General features: G+C 57.4%; 8 protein-coding genes across 8 annotated transcripts; 5 read left to right on the forward strand and 3 right to left on the reverse strand.

Annotated features, from left to right (window-relative positions):
• Nucleotides 1-851: 851 nt before the first annotated feature.
• PUNSTDRAFT_49710 (alpha/beta-hydrolase) lies at nucleotides 852-3769 on the forward strand. Its single transcript, XM_007379915.1, has 16 exons — nucleotides 852-1179; nucleotides 1251-1316; nucleotides 1378-1495; nucleotides 1563-1631; nucleotides 1686-1718; nucleotides 1774-2035; nucleotides 2093-2116; nucleotides 2172-2190; nucleotides 2253-2280; nucleotides 2331-2360; nucleotides 2417-2451; nucleotides 2508-3007; nucleotides 3079-3113; nucleotides 3170-3245; nucleotides 3302-3362; nucleotides 3422-3769. Exons 1-16 carry the CDS (start codon nucleotides 937-939, stop codon nucleotides 3644-3646), a joined length of 1824 nt encoding a protein of 607 aa, XP_007379977.1. The 5' UTR covers nucleotides 852-936; the 3' UTR covers nucleotides 3647-3769.
• Nucleotides 3770-4755: 986 nt separating this feature from the next.
• On the forward strand, nucleotides 4756-5490 carry PUNSTDRAFT_130664 (uncharacterized protein; the record flags this gene model as incomplete). The annotated part of the gene is made up of 4 exons (XM_007379916.1): nucleotides 4756-4885; nucleotides 4974-5053; nucleotides 5124-5159; nucleotides 5344-5490. The coding sequence occupies 4 exons, from the start codon at nucleotides 4756-4758 to the stop codon at nucleotides 5488-5490; spliced, it is 393 nt and encodes a 130-aa protein (XP_007379978.1).
• Nucleotides 5491-6287: 797 nt separating this feature from the next.
• PUNSTDRAFT_130665 (alpha/beta-hydrolase) lies at nucleotides 6288-9348 on the reverse strand (the record flags this gene model as incomplete). Its single annotated transcript, XM_007379917.1, has 15 exons — nucleotides 6288-6414; nucleotides 6478-6564; nucleotides 6641-6729; nucleotides 6793-6840; nucleotides 6909-6929; nucleotides 6987-7026; nucleotides 7088-7235; nucleotides 7296-7361; nucleotides 7422-7929; nucleotides 7999-8083; nucleotides 8145-8290; nucleotides 8359-8472; nucleotides 8526-8672; nucleotides 8730-9105; nucleotides 9167-9348. 15 exons carry the CDS (start codon nucleotides 9346-9348, stop codon nucleotides 6288-6290), a joined length of 2184 nt encoding a protein of 727 aa, XP_007379979.1.
• A 297-nt stretch (nucleotides 9349-9645) lies between these two features.
• Nucleotides 9646-10779, reverse strand: PUNSTDRAFT_97129 (uncharacterized protein). Its single transcript, XM_007379918.1, has 5 exons — nucleotides 10732-10779; nucleotides 10611-10669; nucleotides 10457-10554; nucleotides 10301-10400; nucleotides 9646-10227 (listed from the first exon to the last, which is right to left on the reverse strand). The coding sequence occupies exons 1-5, from the start codon at nucleotides 10757-10759 to the stop codon at nucleotides 9757-9759; spliced, it is 756 nt and encodes a 251-aa protein (XP_007379980.1). The 5' UTR covers nucleotides 10760-10779; the 3' UTR covers nucleotides 9646-9756.
• Nucleotides 10780-10939: 160 nt separating this feature from the next.
• Nucleotides 10940-12633, forward strand: PUNSTDRAFT_97134 (Deoxyhypusine hydroxylase; the record flags this gene model as incomplete). The annotated part of the gene is made up of 6 exons (XM_007379919.1): nucleotides 10940-11090; nucleotides 11161-11294; nucleotides 11377-11558; nucleotides 11617-11847; nucleotides 11922-12153; nucleotides 12212-12633. The coding sequence occupies 6 exons, from the start codon at nucleotides 10940-10942 to the stop codon at nucleotides 12278-12280; spliced, it is 999 nt and encodes a 332-aa protein (XP_007379981.1). The 3' UTR covers nucleotides 12281-12633.
• A 1079-nt stretch (nucleotides 12634-13712) lies between these two features.
• On the forward strand, nucleotides 13713-15010 carry PUNSTDRAFT_141126 (NAD(P)-binding protein; the record flags this gene model as incomplete). Its single annotated transcript, XM_007379920.1, has 4 exons — nucleotides 13713-14011; nucleotides 14062-14339; nucleotides 14415-14812; nucleotides 14891-15010. 4 exons carry the CDS (start codon nucleotides 13713-13715, stop codon nucleotides 15008-15010), a joined length of 1095 nt encoding a protein of 364 aa, XP_007379982.1.
• Nucleotides 15011-15418: 408 nt separating this feature from the next.
• On the forward strand, nucleotides 15419-17092 carry PUNSTDRAFT_130670 (NAD(P)-binding protein; the record flags this gene model as incomplete). Its single annotated transcript, XM_007379921.1, has 13 exons — nucleotides 15419-15505; nucleotides 15568-15612; nucleotides 15676-15699; nucleotides 15756-15898; nucleotides 15953-15988; nucleotides 16050-16108; nucleotides 16159-16173; nucleotides 16232-16434; nucleotides 16509-16584; nucleotides 16650-16670; nucleotides 16736-16770; nucleotides 16832-16918; nucleotides 16985-17092. 13 exons carry the CDS (start codon nucleotides 15419-15421, stop codon nucleotides 17090-17092), a joined length of 939 nt encoding a protein of 312 aa, XP_007379983.1.
• Nucleotides 17093-17106: 14 nt separating this feature from the next.
• Nucleotides 17107-18571, reverse strand: PUNSTDRAFT_49729 (GroES-like protein). The gene is made up of 4 exons (XM_007379922.1): nucleotides 18258-18571; nucleotides 17897-18177; nucleotides 17422-17825; nucleotides 17107-17357 (listed from the first exon to the last, which is right to left on the reverse strand). The coding sequence occupies exons 1-4, from the start codon at nucleotides 18515-18517 to the stop codon at nucleotides 17238-17240; spliced, it is 1065 nt and encodes a 354-aa protein (XP_007379984.1). The 5' UTR covers nucleotides 18518-18571; the 3' UTR covers nucleotides 17107-17237.
• Nucleotides 18572-18697: the final 126 nt, after the last annotated feature.

The following is an 18697-nucleotide window of genomic DNA, read 5'->3' on the forward strand; positions in this document are numbered from 1 at the left end:
ACTGCTGACGATGACGATCAATCGGCCTAGGAACCCAACGTTTTGCTGTACACCAATTCGCAGAATTGATTATCCCCCTGCGGCTGAACACCGATACCGCTACACGATCGTTCTTCTGGCTTGAAGCGAAAGCGGAGGACGTCTTCTACCACGATCATGGCCATTACGTACACGTCGCACAATAAGAACGGGCTTCGTCCAAATGTGAACTCGTCCGGTGGGCAGAGGGCACAGGAAGTCATGGCGGGTCTCGTTAGTGACTACATGGGCGCTTCCTGCGCAAACCCCGCCTCGTCAACCATAACTATTGCCGCGTTCCAGCTGTCTGTACGAGCGCTTTTCTCAAGAATAAGAACAAGGACAAAGATCTTGTCGCGACGAGCGACGACTGAAGAAGAAAAGGGTGGTTATATACCCTCCGGCTGCACCTGACCGTCTCAGTCACCATCTACTATTGATGGTCACACCCAATTACGGATTTACGGTATGCACGGCAGACCTTCTCTGCTCCAGACGAGCAACTGAGCTGTGTTGCTCGTAGGAGGGTGATCCGGACGACGGGGAACACGATGCACAACCCGTACTCGCACATACAGAGTCTGCAGTATGGACTGGAAAGGCTGAGGGAAGGCGAGAAGGTCCAAGATCGAGGTTTGTTGTAGCTTCGGAATAGCGCAACATACGCGCGCATGCACATGGTGTGTTAATAAGTACAGCCTTTCTGCTATAATGGTAGTTGCAGCGAGCGACTTGGCATGTACTCAGAACGAAATAACGTTCATATCGGAATCGCTTTCCCGCCACCATGCGCCACCTTATCTGCGTGCACATGCGCAGAGCCGTGCGCAGTACCGCCGTGACTGCGCGGGTGAGTGCTAGGATGCTGTTCAGAGTGAAGCTTGAAGCCATCGACGACGACGACGACCTCTGGCGATCATGAACGTTGCCGTTCCTGAAAAGACCTTGCAAGGCGATGGCCTGCTGCTCCCGGGCGCGTTCGACCGTCCGAGACGCCGCTTCTTGATCTCACGACACTTCGTCGGGCTCGCGCTCCTGGTGTCGCTCGTGCTGTGGACGAAGAGCGTGGATCTGAACCAGGGCTCGACCTCGAGTGCGGTCCCTGCGCGTTCGGTATGCTCGAAGGATGGCCTGCAAGTCGCCGAGTTTGACTGGGATGCGGTGAGTTCGCGATAGGGCCCCTCTTGAGTTGAAATCAGGACGCGCTGGTCTTACGAACGATGGCGTCGTAGGTCGTCCCGAGCGAGAAGCTAGTCTGGCACGCCTGCGAGGATAAGTTCGAATGCGCCCGACTCTCCGTAAGCCCCCCTCCTCCACACGTATCTGCGGGCACGACTCATCCTGACGTTACGATCGTAGGTGCCGCTCGACTACTCGAACCCGGAGGGAAAAAAGGCTGCGGTCGCGCTCATGAAGATCCCGTCTAAGATCGCGCCTGACGAGGAGGGCTATCGCGGGCCAGTTCTGTTCAACCCAGGTGCGTCCCACCACGCATGCAAATCAGTGCAGGCCGTGAAGCTGACCCCCTTCGACTCCCTTCTCAGGTGGTCCAGGCGGTTCTGGCGTGGACCTGATCAAACGCGCCGGCGAACAGTTCCAGCAAATCCTTGGAGGTACGTGTACCGTCCGGAGCCCGAATTCTCACCCGACGCTCACCTTGCCTGCAGACGACTACGACCTCATCGGGTTCGATCCGCGAGGTGGGTACCTACCCTTTGAGCATCTTTCGCCAACCACGTGAATGACGCGTCGCAGGTATCGGGCGCACTACGCCCGGCATCGTCGTCTTCGATGACGAGGGCGCCAGCGTCGCCTGGCAGCTCACACACGGACCGGTTCTGAACGCCACCGACGAGGCACTCGCACGCGCCTATGCCCGCGCCCAGGTCTTTGGCAGCCTCGCGGCGGAACGCGTCGGCGAGGCTGCGCAGTACGTGAGCACGCCCATGGTTGCGCGCGACATGCTCAGCATCACCCGGGCGCACGGGCGGGAGAAGCTGCTCTACTGGGGATTCAGGTCCGTCACACAGCACGCAATCGAAGGAATCTGGGCTGACCCGTGTTGTGGTGTTAGTTATGGAACCATCTTAGGCATTACGTGTGTCCTGTCCTGCCACTTCTGAGATTGCGGATGCTGATAACCCGACCGCAAGCTATGCGTCCATGTTCCCCGTACGCTGGCGCGAATATGAGTGGTGGTCGAGTAACGTTCTCATCCGATTGAATGCACTCAGGACAATATCGACCGTTTGATTGTAGATGGTAAAGGGGCAAAGTCAGGTGTCATGTGAATCGCTCTCACCTTCTAGCAGGCGTAGTCGACAGCGAAAACTACATGAAAAGTACGCATTCCATACTCGTCCGAATCGTCATGCGAGGCTGATTAGACCCCCCCCAGCGCTTTGGTCCAACAACCTCCGCGACACCGACAAGGTCAAAACGACTGCAATCTCCCTCCTGCATTTCATGCTGATCCCACGTCCTTGAAGGTGCTCGACCAGTTCTATACCGCCTGCGCCAACAGCACGTCCTGCGCCCTGCACGAACCGACCCCCTCCGCCATTCAATCGCGCGTAGACGTGCTGTTTGCCAAGCTCAAGCGGAACCCGATTCCCGTCTCCCTCAACGGCACCAACTACGGCCTCGTCGACTACACCCTCGCGCGCCAGGTCGTCTTCATCTGGCTCTACAAGCCTTACCAGAAGTCTCCCCTCAGCGCTTCTTCCCTCGCCTCTGCGCTGGAAGCGCTCGAGCGCGGCGATGGCGCGGCGATGTGGGCCGCGCATGCGCCCGAGCCCACGATCAAGTGCGATTGCGCGCGCGACGGTCCGGCGAAGCTGCCTGCTGCGAACCGGGAGACGACGCTCGCGATCGCGTGCGGCGACGGAGAGCCGGTGGAACACGACCTCGAGGAGCTACGGGCGTTCTACGACGACATGGCGCGCGACTCCGACTTCGCCGAGATCTGGTCTGCCCATCTGGATTGCGCGTGCGTATTCTCTTTGGTCTTGTTCTCTGGCGCCGACGATCCCCATCGCTGTCTCTCGTTGGGCTATATAGGGGATGGAAGATACGGTCAAAGGAGCAGTTCCATGGTGAGTTCGGTACTGGAATGTAGCCCATTGGATGGATCCTCGACGATGCGGACCAGGACCTTTCGCCGGCAACACCAGCTACCCGATCCTTCTCATTGGCAACACCGCCGACCCCGTCACGCCTCTTTGGAAGTGCGTTTTCTTGTCGTCCATCGTTGTGTAGCACAAGTATTGACAGGAAGTCGTAGCGCTCACAAGATGGCGAAGGGCTTCCCAGATGCCGCCGTTCTGACGCAGAACTCTGCTGGCGTAGGTTTCCGGTCGACCTCCGGCAGGTGTCCAGGCTGATCTCGCCCCCCCTCGATTAGCATTGCTCCCTCGCGGGCGCGTCTCTGTGCACGGCGAAGTACGTGCGGGACTACTTCCGCGAGGGGAAGTTGCCGCCTGCGGGGGCCGTGTGCGAGATTGAGGATGAGCTGTTCCCATCCTCGGACGTCAAGCAGGCAGGAGATATGCTTAACCACGACGACAGGGTGTTGCTCGATGCTGCGAGGGAGCTTAGCGACAAGTTCGAGGTACCTCGTCTGCATTGACGGGTTTTCTTTGCGTATACCCTGCGGCCTAACAAGGATGTAGAGTACTTGAGGTGGAACGCGACTACGGCTATCTTGTGCCTATATTCCACATATACATTGGTGATATTGCCCGAGTATAAAACCCAATGCCTGAGCAGGCGATACGATATCTATTATCTCCTCCGAGGAATTGAGATGCCTGAAGGCGCCGTGACGAGTTGAGTTAGCGTGAGGCCGGTGGTTTGTGCGGGAAAGGTTGCTCCGTACGCGCGGATGCACCTCGTCCTCTTCTTCCGCGTCCACATACACATCGTCCCGACGCCGCACGCGATCAGCGTCCCGCGTCGGTACGATGTGTATATCCGCCCTTCCGCGTCTTCCACCCTCGAAAACGTATAAAAACCCAGCATCCTGCTCGTACTGACCTCCAGCATTCTGGACTTGACCTTCGCATCTCCTTCGATTCCTTACACGCACTTGGCACATCTTCAGGCTAACAGTCATCTATAAACTTATCTATCGTCTAGAATGCTCTCCACGCTCTTCGTCGTCGACCTGCGCAGCCAGAAGGAGGCCAGGGCCGTCGACTCGCGCGCTCCTAAGCTCAACCGCTTCAGGCTTAGGATGCCGACGCTTCCGAAGCTCCCGTCGTCTGCAAGGGGGCTGAGGAGATTGGCGATGAAATTGCGGGGTTCTCGTACGTTCATCTTCGCGTCTTCGCTTTCTTTATCGGCACGCAGGCTGACGCGAGTTGGCAGGTTCAGATGAGGTATTCGACGTCAAGGAGGTGGTGCTCGCTCAGCTACACGGCCTCATCGATTCCGGAGTCTACGTGGACCTTTACGAGGTTGCCCATTACTACGCGGGAATATGCGGGGTACGTCCGCCCGCGTTCCGATCCCTTTCGTACACCGACCGAACCCCACAGGTCGAGTACTATTACCTTGTGATCGAAGAACTGACGAAGGCCGGGTTCTTCTGAGGCCGGGTTCGTGGGGCCTCGGGCTTGCCGCCCGGTGGCCTCTGGGACTAGAGCGCGAGTCCTACAGGCACGGTGTGCCTCCATGCGCTCGAAGGGATCGACGTTGTCATTGGCGTTGGCCCTGGAGGAGGTGTGACCATCCCCGATGTTGTTCCCGCACCCAAAAGCACGGAAGACGCCGCCGGATTTGAGGCCCGAGTTTTCGACCCTTATGGACCTCGTCACGGCGGCGGACGCGGAAGGGAAGGACGCCGGCGATGCCTTGGAGCGTCGTCGTGCGTTCCTTGCCAGATGCCCCGTTTGCACGGGCGGGGGCCTTCGGAGTCGAAGAGGAGGGACATGGTTGCTGCTCGCGGTGTCTAGGTCGAGAGCGGGACGCCGCGATTGGCCGGGCGCTCGACGGCATCTCATTTCCACGCGCGACGTCGGTGCGCCAGCATGCAGTACGGGACGTTCGGTACGTTCCTTCTCCCACTCATCCTCACCTATCACGCATCTGACACCTTGTTGCAGGCCGAGTACGGGACGCCGGGCTCGACGGATATCCGCGTCTGTGCATACCTCAAGAAAATCGAAAAAAAAAACGGAAAAGTCAAAATCGAAAAAAGAGGCTGGACGGATTGGGATCGGGATTGGAATCGGCTTTGATAGTTTTAGATAGTTAGATAGATGGTTACGGCGCACGGACATTGATTTACCAGCTAACCTTCTGACGCTCTTTTCTACTTCTTAGCTTTCAGCTGCCCTCGTCGTCTGGTCCCCCTGGTCGCTGGTCTCCTGGTCCCCTGGTCCCCTGGTCCCCTGGTCGCTGGTCCCCTGGTCCCCCTGGTCGCTGGTCCTCAAGTTCAAGGTCTCCCAGAATAGGATTGCCAGCGTGTAGCGCTGGCGATCCGGCAGCCGGCCTCTTCGTGGCCTGGGGGATTAGTACCCTTCGGGGGAAGCCAACGGCTGTTTTGGACCTTCAAATATCGAAGACGCTCGCGATAGTGAGTCTTTGTCATTGTTTCGTCTCTGAGTCTGAAGTTTTGCACGACAGGTACCGCTTCTGTTCCGCCTTTTTCGGATGCATCGAAGGGCAATCAATGCGAGTGAGTACTAAAAGTTTTCACGAGCCCCACATAGACTTCACGATGTCGTAGGGACCATTCCAGGACTCGGTTGACCGAGGGTCAGTTCCCGAATTCGTCTCTCAGGCATGTTTCGATCCACGAGAACGGTCCGTGGAATCGATTACCGAAAAATGCGACGACGGAGCTACAGCAGTCCGCCTATGTATTCCTATGTATTGGGCTCACGCAGTCGGGATGAATAGGATGGCGTCGAATGTGCTGGAACGCAGTGCCAAGGTCGTGAGTTTACGGTACCAGTGATACAATGGCTAAGAACGATGTATACGAGGATTTTTGGTGTAACTATTCGTTCTTGCTACCCTGTTACATCCGCCGGTGTGAGAAATCACGGCTTGTCCCACACACGATCCCGAAAGCTATACTTTAGCATGTGGCCTTCCATGAGGTGATGAGCCAAAGCCGTCGTGAGGCTTGTACACGACACTTAGTCTGCAATGACCGCCAGATAGACGATAGTCGATCATGGCATGATATACCCACTCGAGACTCGATTACATTCAATTGACACAGCAGTACATCGCTTCTTTGCTTTCGGACTTCCGACAATTCAATGCTCGCCGACAAACTCGTCGAACCAGCGGAAGACCTCGTAGTGCCATTTCAGGCTGTTTCCGTGGTTGAGGACCCAGTGATTCTCATCGGGGAAGATCACGAGGCGGCTCGGGATGCCCTTCCTGCATGCGAGCGTCGCGTGGTCAGCGAATTGAATGACAGAACACGAGCGACGTGGGACGTACTGCTGTAGGGCGTGGAAGGCGCCGATGCTCTCCGTCTCCGGGAGACGGTAGTCCTTGCTTCCGTGGATGAGCAGCTGCGGCGTGGACCTAGAACGTCGGCGTCAATGCCGTCGTGAGCCAAATCTTCCCCTCCGCGACCGACAGGGATGCATCATGCTCTCACCAGTTGGCGACGAAGTTCGAAGGGGAGTACTTCTCAGACAGCGCCTTGCTCTTGGCCTGCCACGGGGCTCCTCCCCACTCGTGATTGAACTGCGGATGCACGGCAGGTGAGAAAGGCAAAAGGTTGATCCCGGCGCCGGGAAAATCACGTACGAAGAAGAGCTCATCCGTCGAGTATCCATTGTAGTTCGCGTCGAACACCTGAGAAGCACCGGGGACAGCGTGAGCAAATCGGATCGGAACGCCGGGAGCATCTTCCGTTGGCTTACCCCGTCGTGACCCACGAGAGCCTGCAAGCAATAGTCATCTCAACCGGTGCCGATACCAGAACTCCGCCAAGAACGAACCTTGAAACCAAAACCGTATTCCGGATGACCCTGGATCCAGCTGCAGAACGGAACGTAAGAATAGAGCCCGGGGACGGAAAGGGACCCGAGCTTCCACTGACTTGATCGCGTAACCGCCCCAGCTGGCACCGGCAGCAACGGCCCTGTCGGAGTCGATCTCGGGGTACTTGTCTAGGACGTGCTTCCAGCCCTTGATCATGTCCACGAACGGTTTCCCTCCCCAATCCTCGGCGATGGCATCAGTGAACTCTGTTGGGTCGAGTTTGCCTTAGACTCCTCCGATCACTGACCGTAGCAGGTAACGCTCACCTTGTCCAAAAGTCGTAGACCCTGTCGGGTTCAGGGCCACGGTGAAATAGCCTTGCTGCGCAAACACTAAGCACAATCGTTGGTAAGCTGGTCAGCGAGGGTCCAATAACCTCTCAATGGTCTCACCCTGAGGATTCCATCTGGTCGACCACTGGTCCTCCCAAGCGCCCTGCGGTCCACCGTGTATCAACAGCACGGCCGGCCACTTCTTCTTCTCGCCCTCCTTCCACCCCTTGGGCTTGATTGCCCATCCTTGCACCTTCCGGCCGCCCGCGCCCTCGAACCACACCTCCTCGCCGTCCGGCAGCTCCTTCGCCTTCAGCGCCTCTTCCGTGAACTTCGTCACCTGCTCGATCTTGGGGTCCGTCGAGCCGCCCTCCTTGTCCAAGCCGCGGATGATGTAGACGTCGTTCGGCTTGGTCAGGGACGACGCGGTAAAGACGAGTCGGCCGTTGGGCAAGGCGCGCACGCCGGACGCGGCGCCCTTGGAGGTGAGCGCCTTCGGGGTATAGTCGGCGGAGAACTTGGGGTGCGTGGTGGAATGCGACGGCGTGGGCGGGAGGAGGACGTTGAAGACCTTGATCTTGGCCTCGTCGCCGGCGGTGAAGAAGAGCGACTTGCCGTCGGTGGCGAACTGACACAGAAACGGGAATCAGCTGTGAGCCTGTGACTCTACCGCTTTGGGGGCGAATGGCGAACGTACTGTGATGGCGTCGGGAGAGCGGTCCCAGTCCTGGGTGAGCGTGTAGCGAACATCAGTCACCAGATCGTAGATTACAATCTTCGCCCTGAGCGTCACAGGCAGTCAGTTTGATTCCGAAACGCAGCGTGGATGTACTCGAACATCACCTGTCGGACTCGTAGCCGTCCTCGTCCAGTTCCAGCCAGGCGACCTTGTCACCCTTGGGGCTGAATACCGGCGAATGAGTGGCGCCTTGCTTTCCGGAGGTCAATTCTACCGGTTTTGAGCCACCCTTCGCATTGACGATGTAGATCTACGAAAAGCGCAGATCGTGTTAGTACTTTGATCGTCAAACGTATGGATTTATGCGCCAGCACAGACATTTTGCTTGGTATGGGCCGCAGGGAGCAGCTCGGGGTCCTTGGCAGTGTACACGATGCGGCCTCCCGAGACGTCAAAGTCGTCAGTGCCGCCGAACGGCTCGACAGGAGATGACTATTCGATCATTGTCATCACTAGCACAGTGTTCATCGTGGATCAAAGCTCACATGGCCAGTGCCGTTGAGGGGAGCATAGAACTCGGTGCCGAGGTGCCACTTGCGGCCAAAGTCCTGCTGCAAGCTGACTGCGAAGAGCTGTTGCATCTTGGGTCCGCGCCAGGTGTCCCAATGGCGGACGAACGTGTCGTCGTAGACCTGCAAAGATGTTATTAGCCTCCGAGGTGCGCATGTATGCGTGATCGGCGTACGTACCCAGGCCGTGTTACCGCGGTTCCCCCACTCCTCGTCCTGCTGCTTGACGGTCTTCAAATCTCCGTCGGGGTACACGTACTCCGAGAACACGAGCAGTCCGGACGCGGCGTCGAAGCGGAAGTTACCCGCGCCCTTCGTCGGGAACGAGCCCACGAGGACGGGCGACTCCGGCGCAACCGCGAGCTCCGCCTGAGCGTCCTCAGCGGTAAACTTGACTGAGATTGCGTACAGCTCCTGCACGTCCTTCTCCTCGCTCGCGACGACGTGCCCGACCGTGCGCGAGTCGAGCCAGAACGCGTCGCCGCCGGTCGTAAGCGGGATCTCGAGAGGCTGGACGGTCGACTCGAGGGGTGCGATGAAGATCGACTTGTTGTTCCTGTGATAATTGATCACGGCGTCAGCTTCGCGCTACGGCTTGTAACTGTGTTCAGACTGACTTTTTGGCCTTAAACGAATACTTGCTCGACGACACGAGGACGAGGTCACCCGGCGCGTTTGGTATGCCGGTTCCTGGCCTTGCGAGCTCCACCAGGTCCTTCGGCGCAAAGACGTCGTTGCCCTCTTTGAACTTGAAGTCATGGTTTAGGGGCCTGCGAGCGGCGGCACCAGCGGGCGGCATGTTCGTCGCCGTCGTCAGTGAAGAGTTGCTATCGAGCGGAACTTGTGCCGCGAGACCCAGAAGCGAGAGAGCAGACCAGAGCATGGTGCTGGTCCAAGTTTACCTTACGTGGGTGCTCTCGCCATCTGCGCAGCCCTGGGTCCATATGAACGAACGCGACCACGCGAAACAACGTCAGGACCATGTGATCGAGCGTGCTCATCGACCAATACGTGCCAACGGCATAACTATAGTCCCCCGTCTCACTGGTGGGTACGTACTCTCCATGCGCACGAGAGTATCGAAGGCAACGAAGGGGTGGAGAACACGAAGTCGACGGACCAAGATTACACGTAGTGAAGACAAGAATTGAACACAACATGGGAGGTAGCACGATCACGAGCAGCGCAAGACAGAACACGGCCCGGCCTACGAGCTCATCTCCTCGTCCTCGTCAACGTCCTCACCACCCTCCTTCTCTTCCACCGCAATCTCATCGCCCTCTACCGTCGTCACCTCCCCCGTCTCCGCGCTCCAATACGCCCTCAACCCGACCTTGAACTCGACCATCTTCTCTCCGACGAGCTTCAGCAGCTGCGCCTGCTCCGGCGTGAGCACCTTGCCCTTCGTGCACACCGTGTGCGGGTTGTCGAGGCTCGGCACGCCGCGTTTCATGACCGTGTGCAGCCCGAGCTTGCGCAGCTGCGGCTCCTCGTTGTGCGGGAACGGCTCGGGCGGGTCCGAGTGGTGTTGCATGATCGGGCCCTCGGGGAGGACGACGGTGCGCGTGGCGACGTTGCCGGAGCGAGCAAAGTCGGGAGGGTGGAAGTCGCCGAACCACTCCGTCACTTCCGCGGGCTCGGAGTCGGTGAAGAAGAGGCCGACTTGTCCTTTTATCCTCTGTTCGCGGAAAACGTCAGGAACGAGAACGGACGGGGCGAGGATGACGGGAAAAGGTGGGAAAGAGACGCACGGATGCCAGATGGTGTAGTCCAGTTTTATGTTCTGATTCTGGTGTTGTGCCTAGGGCGATGGCCATGACGGCACCTCTTCCAAAGAATAACCTTCCCGTACTTCATCGATTTGTCAGCATCACATCGACTACAGTAGACGAAGAGAGAAAACGCACTCCTTCCATAGTTTCCGTACGGTTTTCAAATGCGCATTGCGCATGTTGCCCACATCAAACAGCCAGCAGTATTTCCACTTATCCACCGCCCCTTGCACCTAAAACGACGCTAAGCTTGAGCCTCGATCGTCCAGAAGGAAGGCCCTTACCGTACCTCGGCTACGAGCGCATTCTTGTGGTCTCTATTCTTCTTGTCGACCTTTGAGAGGGTAACTGACGATATCACCAGTTCAGATCTTCTTCCATGCCGTAGCTATGAGATTACGGGGACACACCGACTTTGTTGCGCTTCGACTTCGGCATGTTTACGACCCCGAGAAAACCTGGAGGAGGGAGGAGGAGGAAAAGTATTTGGCGCACGTGCCCATGCATCTCCAGATCTTTAGCACAGCCACCACAATTGATCTCTTGCGCCCCTGACTTGGTTTCCGCTCATCTCTCTTGTCCTCGGTTTTATCTGATAGGATAATTTTTTTCGACGCGATGGCCTCGGACATATCACTATCTACATTGGAAGCTCTTGAGGCCACGTTATTGAATAGGTCGGGGAACGTGCCGCTACACAACCGCTTCCGCGCGCTGTTCACGCTCAAGTCGCTGAAGACGGACCAGGCGGTGGAGATCATCGGCAAGGGTACGTGCATTCTGTGTTGCACCTTCGGCACCTTCTTCCAGGAGTGCTCAAATGAAGGATCTGTTTGTAGGGTTCTCGGATGAGAGCGCGCTGTTGAAGCACGAGCTCGCCTACTGCCTGGGCCAAACCAAAAACCTGACGGCCGTGCCGACACTCGAATCCGTCCTCGCGAACGAATCGGAGGATCCGATGGTTAGACATGAGGCATGTCTTCCCTATTGCGCTCTAGATCCTATGGTTTCTTATATGTCGTAAATTGACTGGGGTGTGTATGACGCTCGTTCAGGCAGCAGAAGCCCTCGGTGCCATCGCCTCCACCTCCTCCGTCCCCATCCTCTCCAAATACCTCTCCGACTCCCAACGTACCGTACGTGAAACGTGCGAGATCGCCCTCGCGCGCATCGAATGGGAACACTCCGACGAAGGCCGCGCGCACGCCGAAGCGTCAAAAGCCGCCGAGCAGGCTGCGTGCGTCTTTCTCATCCCTTTCCTTACAGTGTACTGCCAAGCTGACCACCTTGCACAGAACATATACATCCATCGACCCCGCCCCGCCCACCTCCAAACTTCTCTCTGGCGCGCCCAAACCCGAAGACGCATCAGAAGAGACCATAGCGTCCCTACGGACGACCCTGCTCGACGCCTCCGTGCCCCTCTTCGAGCGCTACCGCGCCATGTTCGCCTTGCGCAACATCGGCACCCCCGCCGCCGTCGACGCGCTCGCCGCCGGCTTCTCCGACGACAGCGCACTCTTCAAGTAAGCATACCCTTCTCTTAACCCGCTTCGTCTTGGATCATCGTGCCGACGGATGCAAATACGATTGGGATTAGACACGAAATCGCGTTCGTGTTTGGCCAACTGCTCTCGACGCACTCCGTCCCGGCGCTACTGAAGGTGCTCGAGGACCAGCACGAGTCGGAGATGGTCCGGCACGAGGCCGCCGAGGCGCTCGGCGGCATCGCGACGCCCGAGGTGCTCCCGCACCTGAAGGACTGGATGAACCGCGAGGACGCGCCGCGCGTGGTGAGGGAGAGCTGTCAGGTCGCGATCGATATGTGGGAGGTGAGCTTTTTTTGTATAAGAAGACTCTCGTCGTAACTGATACGCTCATTGTTGACAGTACGAAAATTCGGATCAGTTCCAGTATGCGAACGGACTCGAAGGGAGTGTCGCACCAGTCGGTGCTTAGAACATATGCGGCATATGGGCATCTATGTCTATAACGCCCGGCATCACATTTCTACGCGTTATCACTCATTCGCTTTCATGGAAAGTGAAATCTAGGGTTAATTGCATGGTATTGCACAATGGCGTTGTGTTCTTTCTGTTCCTCTTCTGTTCGGCGCCGGCACCTCAAGAGTTCGGGTGCACACTCGTTTCCTCGACATTATCGACGTCAAGGCGTTTTGCCCGGCCAAGGCCTTCCGTCTCCGCGATGCGTTGCTCGATCTCCGCCTCTTGTCCACCATCGATTTCGTATGCGCCCTCCTGCACAACGGGTTGCCTACGTTCTGACCCCTTGACATTGGAGGGGAGGTTCTGTGATATCGCGTTGAGTATAAACTTGTGAATCTACATGTGTGTGAACATACCTGCGGTGGGTTGCGCGCGTACTCGTCGTTGATATCGTGGTCCGTCACGTCAGGCCGACCAATGGTCTGCTCCGGCTTCTTGAATGTGCGGCTCTCATCGGTGATGTAGTCGTTGCGGGTGCGCTCTTGGTTTAGAGAAGCCATTGTGATATGTTACGAGAGCGAGTACTGGAGTGTTGTATGTGTGCAGCGGTTTGGTGAGTGTTTGTTACTTTACGACCTCAATGGCCTTCAGGTCTTTATATCACTGGCCATAGGCAAGGTTTGCGTCATGCTTGGTGTCATTGGAGCGTTGGAGAGAGGATCGAAACAAAGAGAGATGCAAGCGCCAAGCGCCACCCACAATCGTGCGAAGGACGCGTCGGCTCCAGCCGGGCACATCGACCGCGTCGTCTTTGACTGTGCTGTCTGCGTCGCGTTCGACGATGGCGGGCATGAGGGTACAGGGCATATACGTCTGTGTACCACATGCCTATATCTCTGACTTGGCTTGAGCCGAAACAACCTATATCACTTCTCGTCTATGGTGTCTATGCGCTGCGAGTCCAATCTGCTGTTCTCCGGTGTCGAAATCCCGCGGAAGCAAATCTCTCGGCGCGAAACAACAGCACCGGGTGTGGATGCGAGCCTTCCACTTACCCGAAACGACATTGCCTATGTTTGGGACAGCTTTTTCCGAGTTCCAGCTTTGCGGGATGCCTGCGCCTTTCAACCGAGTTGACCCACTGTACTCATGCTGTCGGCTCATGAGATAACCTTCCGGATTTTCCGACCTCGGCCTCCATCACCGCGCGATAATCGGTCGTAGTCGTACAGACGGATGTAAATCGTCGCCATCCTCCTGCTCCGGTATCGTCCGGTCTCAATCCCACCTCTCATCGTCCACCTGCTGACGTGTTACTGTGGGCTCTCCTTGGTCAGCGCAACATCCAGACCTCGGTTGGATGGTCGGAAGAGCAATGCGCGACACCAATATATATATCCCTGCCACTCTGACTGCGCAACCATTATCAACTGTTCAGACCTGGCATGACCTCAGCAACGCAGGAGGCTCTCTTCCTCACTTCCAAGGGCGGCGAGTTCGCGGTGCGGAGCACATCGGTTTATTCTCCCGGAGTTGATCAGGTCCTCGCCAGGGTGAATGCGACGGGCCTGAACCCGGTCGAGTGGAAGATCAAGGATCACCTGCACGATTGGCCCAGGGTCGTGTATCCCGCGATCTTGGGCACCGATGGCGCTGGCGTGGTCGATGAAGTAAGTAGGCGAAGGCGTCACCAGCCTCAAGAAGGGCGATCGGATGTGCGTGCGCTCTCTGCCCCACAGCCATCGTGATCGAGCGAGAGAGACCGGGCGTGTCCCACTGACATCTGTGCCGCAGCGTGTGGGAGGGATTGTACACAAATGAGCTAGCGACCTACCAGCAATACGCGCTCGTCTTCGCCGACCTGGCGTCCAAGATTCCCGATAATGTTACGGAAGATGAAGCGGCGTCCTTGCCGATGACCATCGCCACCGCGTGCCTCGGAATGTACAACAAGAACAAGGACGGCCAGCACGGCGGCGGAGCGGAGCGGACACCGTTCTGGAAGTCGTCCACCCGCTACGCCGGCCAGCCGTTCATAGTCCTAGGAGGGGCCACCTCGATCGGCCAGTTCGGTAAGCATATATAAATATATATATACATATCTAAGCGTTCATTCCGAGAGTCGATGTCCTAACCCAAGACTTTAGCCATCCAGTTTGCCCGACTGTCTAGTTTCTCTCCAATAATCGTCACCGCTTCGGAGAAGTATACCGACTGGCTGAAGTCTCTCGGCGCGACCCACATCCTCCCACGCTCTCTTTCTGCCGCCGCCGTGCGCGCCGAGGTGGAGAGGCTCACCACCCAACCGATCAGCATCGTTTACGATACCGTCGGTAGCACCGATACGCAGAAAACCGGATGGTCCCTCCTCGCTCCGGGCGGTCAGATGATACTGGTCGCAGCTGAGCCTGTCGAGGGCATCGAGCACAAAAAGGATGGTAAAGAAATCGTGAGTGTGTTCGGAAACGTCCACGCGGGTCAGCAGGACGCGGGTCGCGAGCTGTTTGCGCGTCTCGGCCAATTACTTGAGAACGGCTCCATCAAGGTTAGCGTTAGTGTTCGGACTAGTTTTCCAGCTCGTTCATTCAAAGAAGTGGCTGACCTGCCGCTTCGTATTTTATAGCCTAATCGCGTCCAAGTGCTTCCCCATGGTCTGGCGGGTATCCCTGATGGGCTGGAATTGCTGGGACCTGATAAAGTCAGCGGCGTCAAATTGATTGCGCATCCTCACGAGTCTGCATGAGTCTCCATGTCGTATCACCAAGCCATGCAATGAATGGACGAGCATGTTGCGAGTCGAGCTCCTGAAACAAATAAGGTTCCGAGTAAACCGGAGGCGAGGTCCAGCCCTTGAGGGTTCGTCGTCGTAACATCTTCCAAACCTTGCACAAGACTGCACGCGATTCATTGCCAGGAGCGTGACTGGATCAGAGTCTAGTGCTCGGATGAAAATGGAACACGGGAAACGTGGTTCGCCGTTGTCGACTTTGAACGCCATAATACCGTACGGGCGCTCACAATTCAAGCAGTAACGATATGTACCGTTTACTGTCGCCTGCGACGACGATACCACAGACATAAGCGAGCACCTTCTGCTGCACGTCTCTCCCCGCTCTGACCTCTGACATACCGGGTCCCAATTTCGGCCGTTATGGGCGCTATATACTCCCAATACACTCAGATCTTTCCACCGAAATCAACGTGGAGCGTCGACAACATTCCCGATCTGTCCGGGAAGGTCAGTCCTGCCGATACGAGCCAAATTGCGTGCTTTGGTGTCAATTCCATTGCTTTTAACAGGTCATGATTGTGACTGGAGGTAACTCCGGCATCGGAAAGGAGACGGTCAAGGCGCGTCGCTCAGAACTTCATCTACGCTTTGTCGTTGATTTTGAAAATTGTTTTCAGGCTCTGCTCGGGCGTAATGCCAAGGTGCCCATCAGTTCTTCAACTGCCTTGCAAATATGCGTTATACAAGACACCTGCAGGTGTATCTTGCAGCAAGGGACGAGTCAAAAGCAGAAGAAGCGATTCGAGAGCTGAAGGAAGAAACAGGGCGGGAGGCCGTATTCCTGAAGCTTGACCTGGGCGATTTGCGGAGCGTCAAACGCGCTGCTGAAGAATTCCTCCGGTGAGCACCCACAGTTATTTGACTAGACCTTGCCACTAATCCACCGATTATTAGCCGGGAGAAGCGACTGGACGTACTCTTCAACAACGCGTACGTCGAATAAACTGTCAGTTGTTGGCAATGTATGGCTCGACACGTCACGTATTGTCAGTGGTGTGGCCGTCCCGCCCATGGAGCTGGTTACAGATCAAGGCTACGATCTACAGTTCGGTCAGTCATCCATAATACCCGATTGCAAGACTAACCTTCATTCGCCATAGGGACTAATGTGTTGGGTACGCGCGTTGAAAACCTACTTCTGCGGACGCATCGACCATCATCGACCGTCATCAGGACACTTTTACCTGACGAAACTACTCCTTCCCGTCCTTCTATCCACGGCTGGATCCACGCACCCGGGAAAAACCCGCGTGGTCAATACATCGTCTGTTGCTCACTACCATCCATTCGGGCCTCCGCTGGACTTCGACACATTCAAGGACAGCCCCAAGCGCAGGAAGACGAGCAAGGTCAAGTTGTACGCACAGAGTAAATTCGTACGTCTCCAGTTCGTTTCATTTCTCCGAGCCGGGATTACGCGCTTACCGCTTGGTCCTGGGACTGTTGACAGGGAAACGTCGTTTTCGCAAACGAGCTGGAGAGACGGTACGGCACTCGTGGGATTGTCTCGACCTCCCTTCACCCCGGTATGTATTCAGGACCGGTACCGCCATCTTCAGTGCGCATACATTCTCACCTTTGCGCGGACAAGGTGTCATAAAAACCAACATTTGTTAGTCGCCACCCATCGGCCCGTTGCTCACACGCCCGTATTGACATCGTTTGGATGGCCAACAGCACGTAACAACAGCCCGCTCCTGAGATCCCTCATCGTGAGCTCTCCGTTCTCTCGTCTGTACCACGCTCCTCAGGACCATCTCGCTGGACGCACAGAACATGATATATCCGCACGCCTCGCACGGCGCGCTCACGCAGCTATGGGCGGGAACCTCGCAAGAGGGACTTGAACTTGGCGGAAAGGTCGGTGCATTGGGGCCCCTGCGATGCCTACTCGTGAAGTGCTGAGATTCGGGTCTTCGCATTCAGTACTTGATACCTTGGGCTCGGATCGGTACGCCGTACGGACCGACGAACGACCCTGCGCTGGGTAGGGATCTGTGGGTCTGGATGGAGGAGCAAGTGCAGGATATTTGAATAGTTACGGACCCCATACGCATGTGATACGCGCGTCGCGGTTCGCTGCTTTCCCCGACAACTGATAGTCATACAACACCCTGTTACTGCTGTGACGATACATATATGTTGTTCTGCTGACAACCGTGGATATACGATACAACACTTATGCGGTTTCCTGAGGACGAGCAACCAACTTGACGCCGCTGACCTTGTCCTGGCGGAGCTGCTCCAGCCCGTCGGGAATACCCGCCAGCCCGTTCGGCAGGATCTGCACGCGATTCGGCTACATGGGACGGGCACGCGTCAGCGAGCAAGGGGGGCAAGAGAACGAAAGAAAGTGCACCCACCCTGATCGAGCCGTCCCGCAGCAGCTGCGTGAGGCGCGCGTACATGTCGCGCCCGGCCTCCTGCTGCCCGGGATAATTCACGTTCCCGAACACGTGCTGAACGTCCTTCCCGTCCTTCCCGGGGACGACGCCGGCGCTCGCGTCCGGGGGCAGGACGAGGAGCAGCTGCTCGCCCGGCGCGAGGAGCGACCACGCCGTCCGCTGCGTGTCGGCCACGCTGACGGTGTCGTACACGAACTCGATCGGGTGCGGCGTGATCTTCGCGATCTCGGACGCGAGCGCGTCGGCGGCGAGCGTGCGGGGTAGGACGTGCGTCGTGCCGAGGGACTTGAGGAAGTCGGCGTGCTTCTCGGACGCGGTGGCGACGATCGGGGAGAAGCCCATCAGCCTCGCGAGCTGGATCACTGCCGGGTGATCGAGGTTTCTTCTTAGCGATGACCGTCTAGGAATGGGGATCGGTAAGGTCGGGGCTCACCGAATTGGCCGACGGAGGTAGCGCCGCCGAGGACGACGAACGGCTGGCCGGCGTAGGCGGTGTTCGACTGCCAGAAGGGCATGAGCTCGGCGCCGCCGCCTTGGCTCCCCGCGGGCTTCTTCTTGTTGTAAAGCGCGAGGTAGGCGGTGGCGAGCGTAAGCGGGACTGAGGCGGCCTCGTCGACGGATACGTTGTCCGGGATCTTCGCGGCGAGATCGGCGGCGGCGAGGGCGTACTGCTGGAACGTCGCGCGGGGGTTCTCGAACTTGCCCTGCCACAGGCTGATAGAGAAATCGATGTCAGATCAGGTCCGGGTGACGGGGGGAGGATGAAAAATAAGATGGAGCAGAGAGAGACGCACATCTTATCGCCTTTTTGGAAGCGGGTGACACCCTCACCAACCTCCTCGACGACGCCGGCGCCGTCCGTGCCGAGGATGCCGGGATAGGTCATAACGTTCTTATGGTAGATCGGGAGCTTCCAGTCGACGGGGTTGAGCGCGGTGGCGTCCACCCGGACGAGGACCTCGCCGGCGCCGGGGGAGGGCACGGCGGTGGTTCGAACGTCCCAGTCGCGGTGGTCGGTCAGGAAGAAGAGCGCCTTCTGTTCCTTCGGAGCCATGGTGTAAGGGGATGTGGGGTCGGAGATCGAGGGGACAAGTGTTCTGCAACCGCGTTGCTACTTCGGTACACCGAACGGCGGGATGGAGGGAAACATTATATATGCGTCGTCTGCTGGTTTCCGTTGAGCGCGGATGAAGGAGAGGATGTGTCAGCACGAGCTGGCGTTGTCTACCGTAGG

This window comes from Punctularia strigosozonata, assembly GCF_000264995.1.
Source record: "Punctularia strigosozonata HHB-11173 SS5 unplaced genomic scaffold PUNSTscaffold_2, whole genome shotgun sequence".
NCBI classification, from domain to species: Eukaryota; Fungi; Basidiomycota; class Agaricomycetes; order Corticiales; family Punctulariaceae; genus Punctularia; species Punctularia strigosozonata.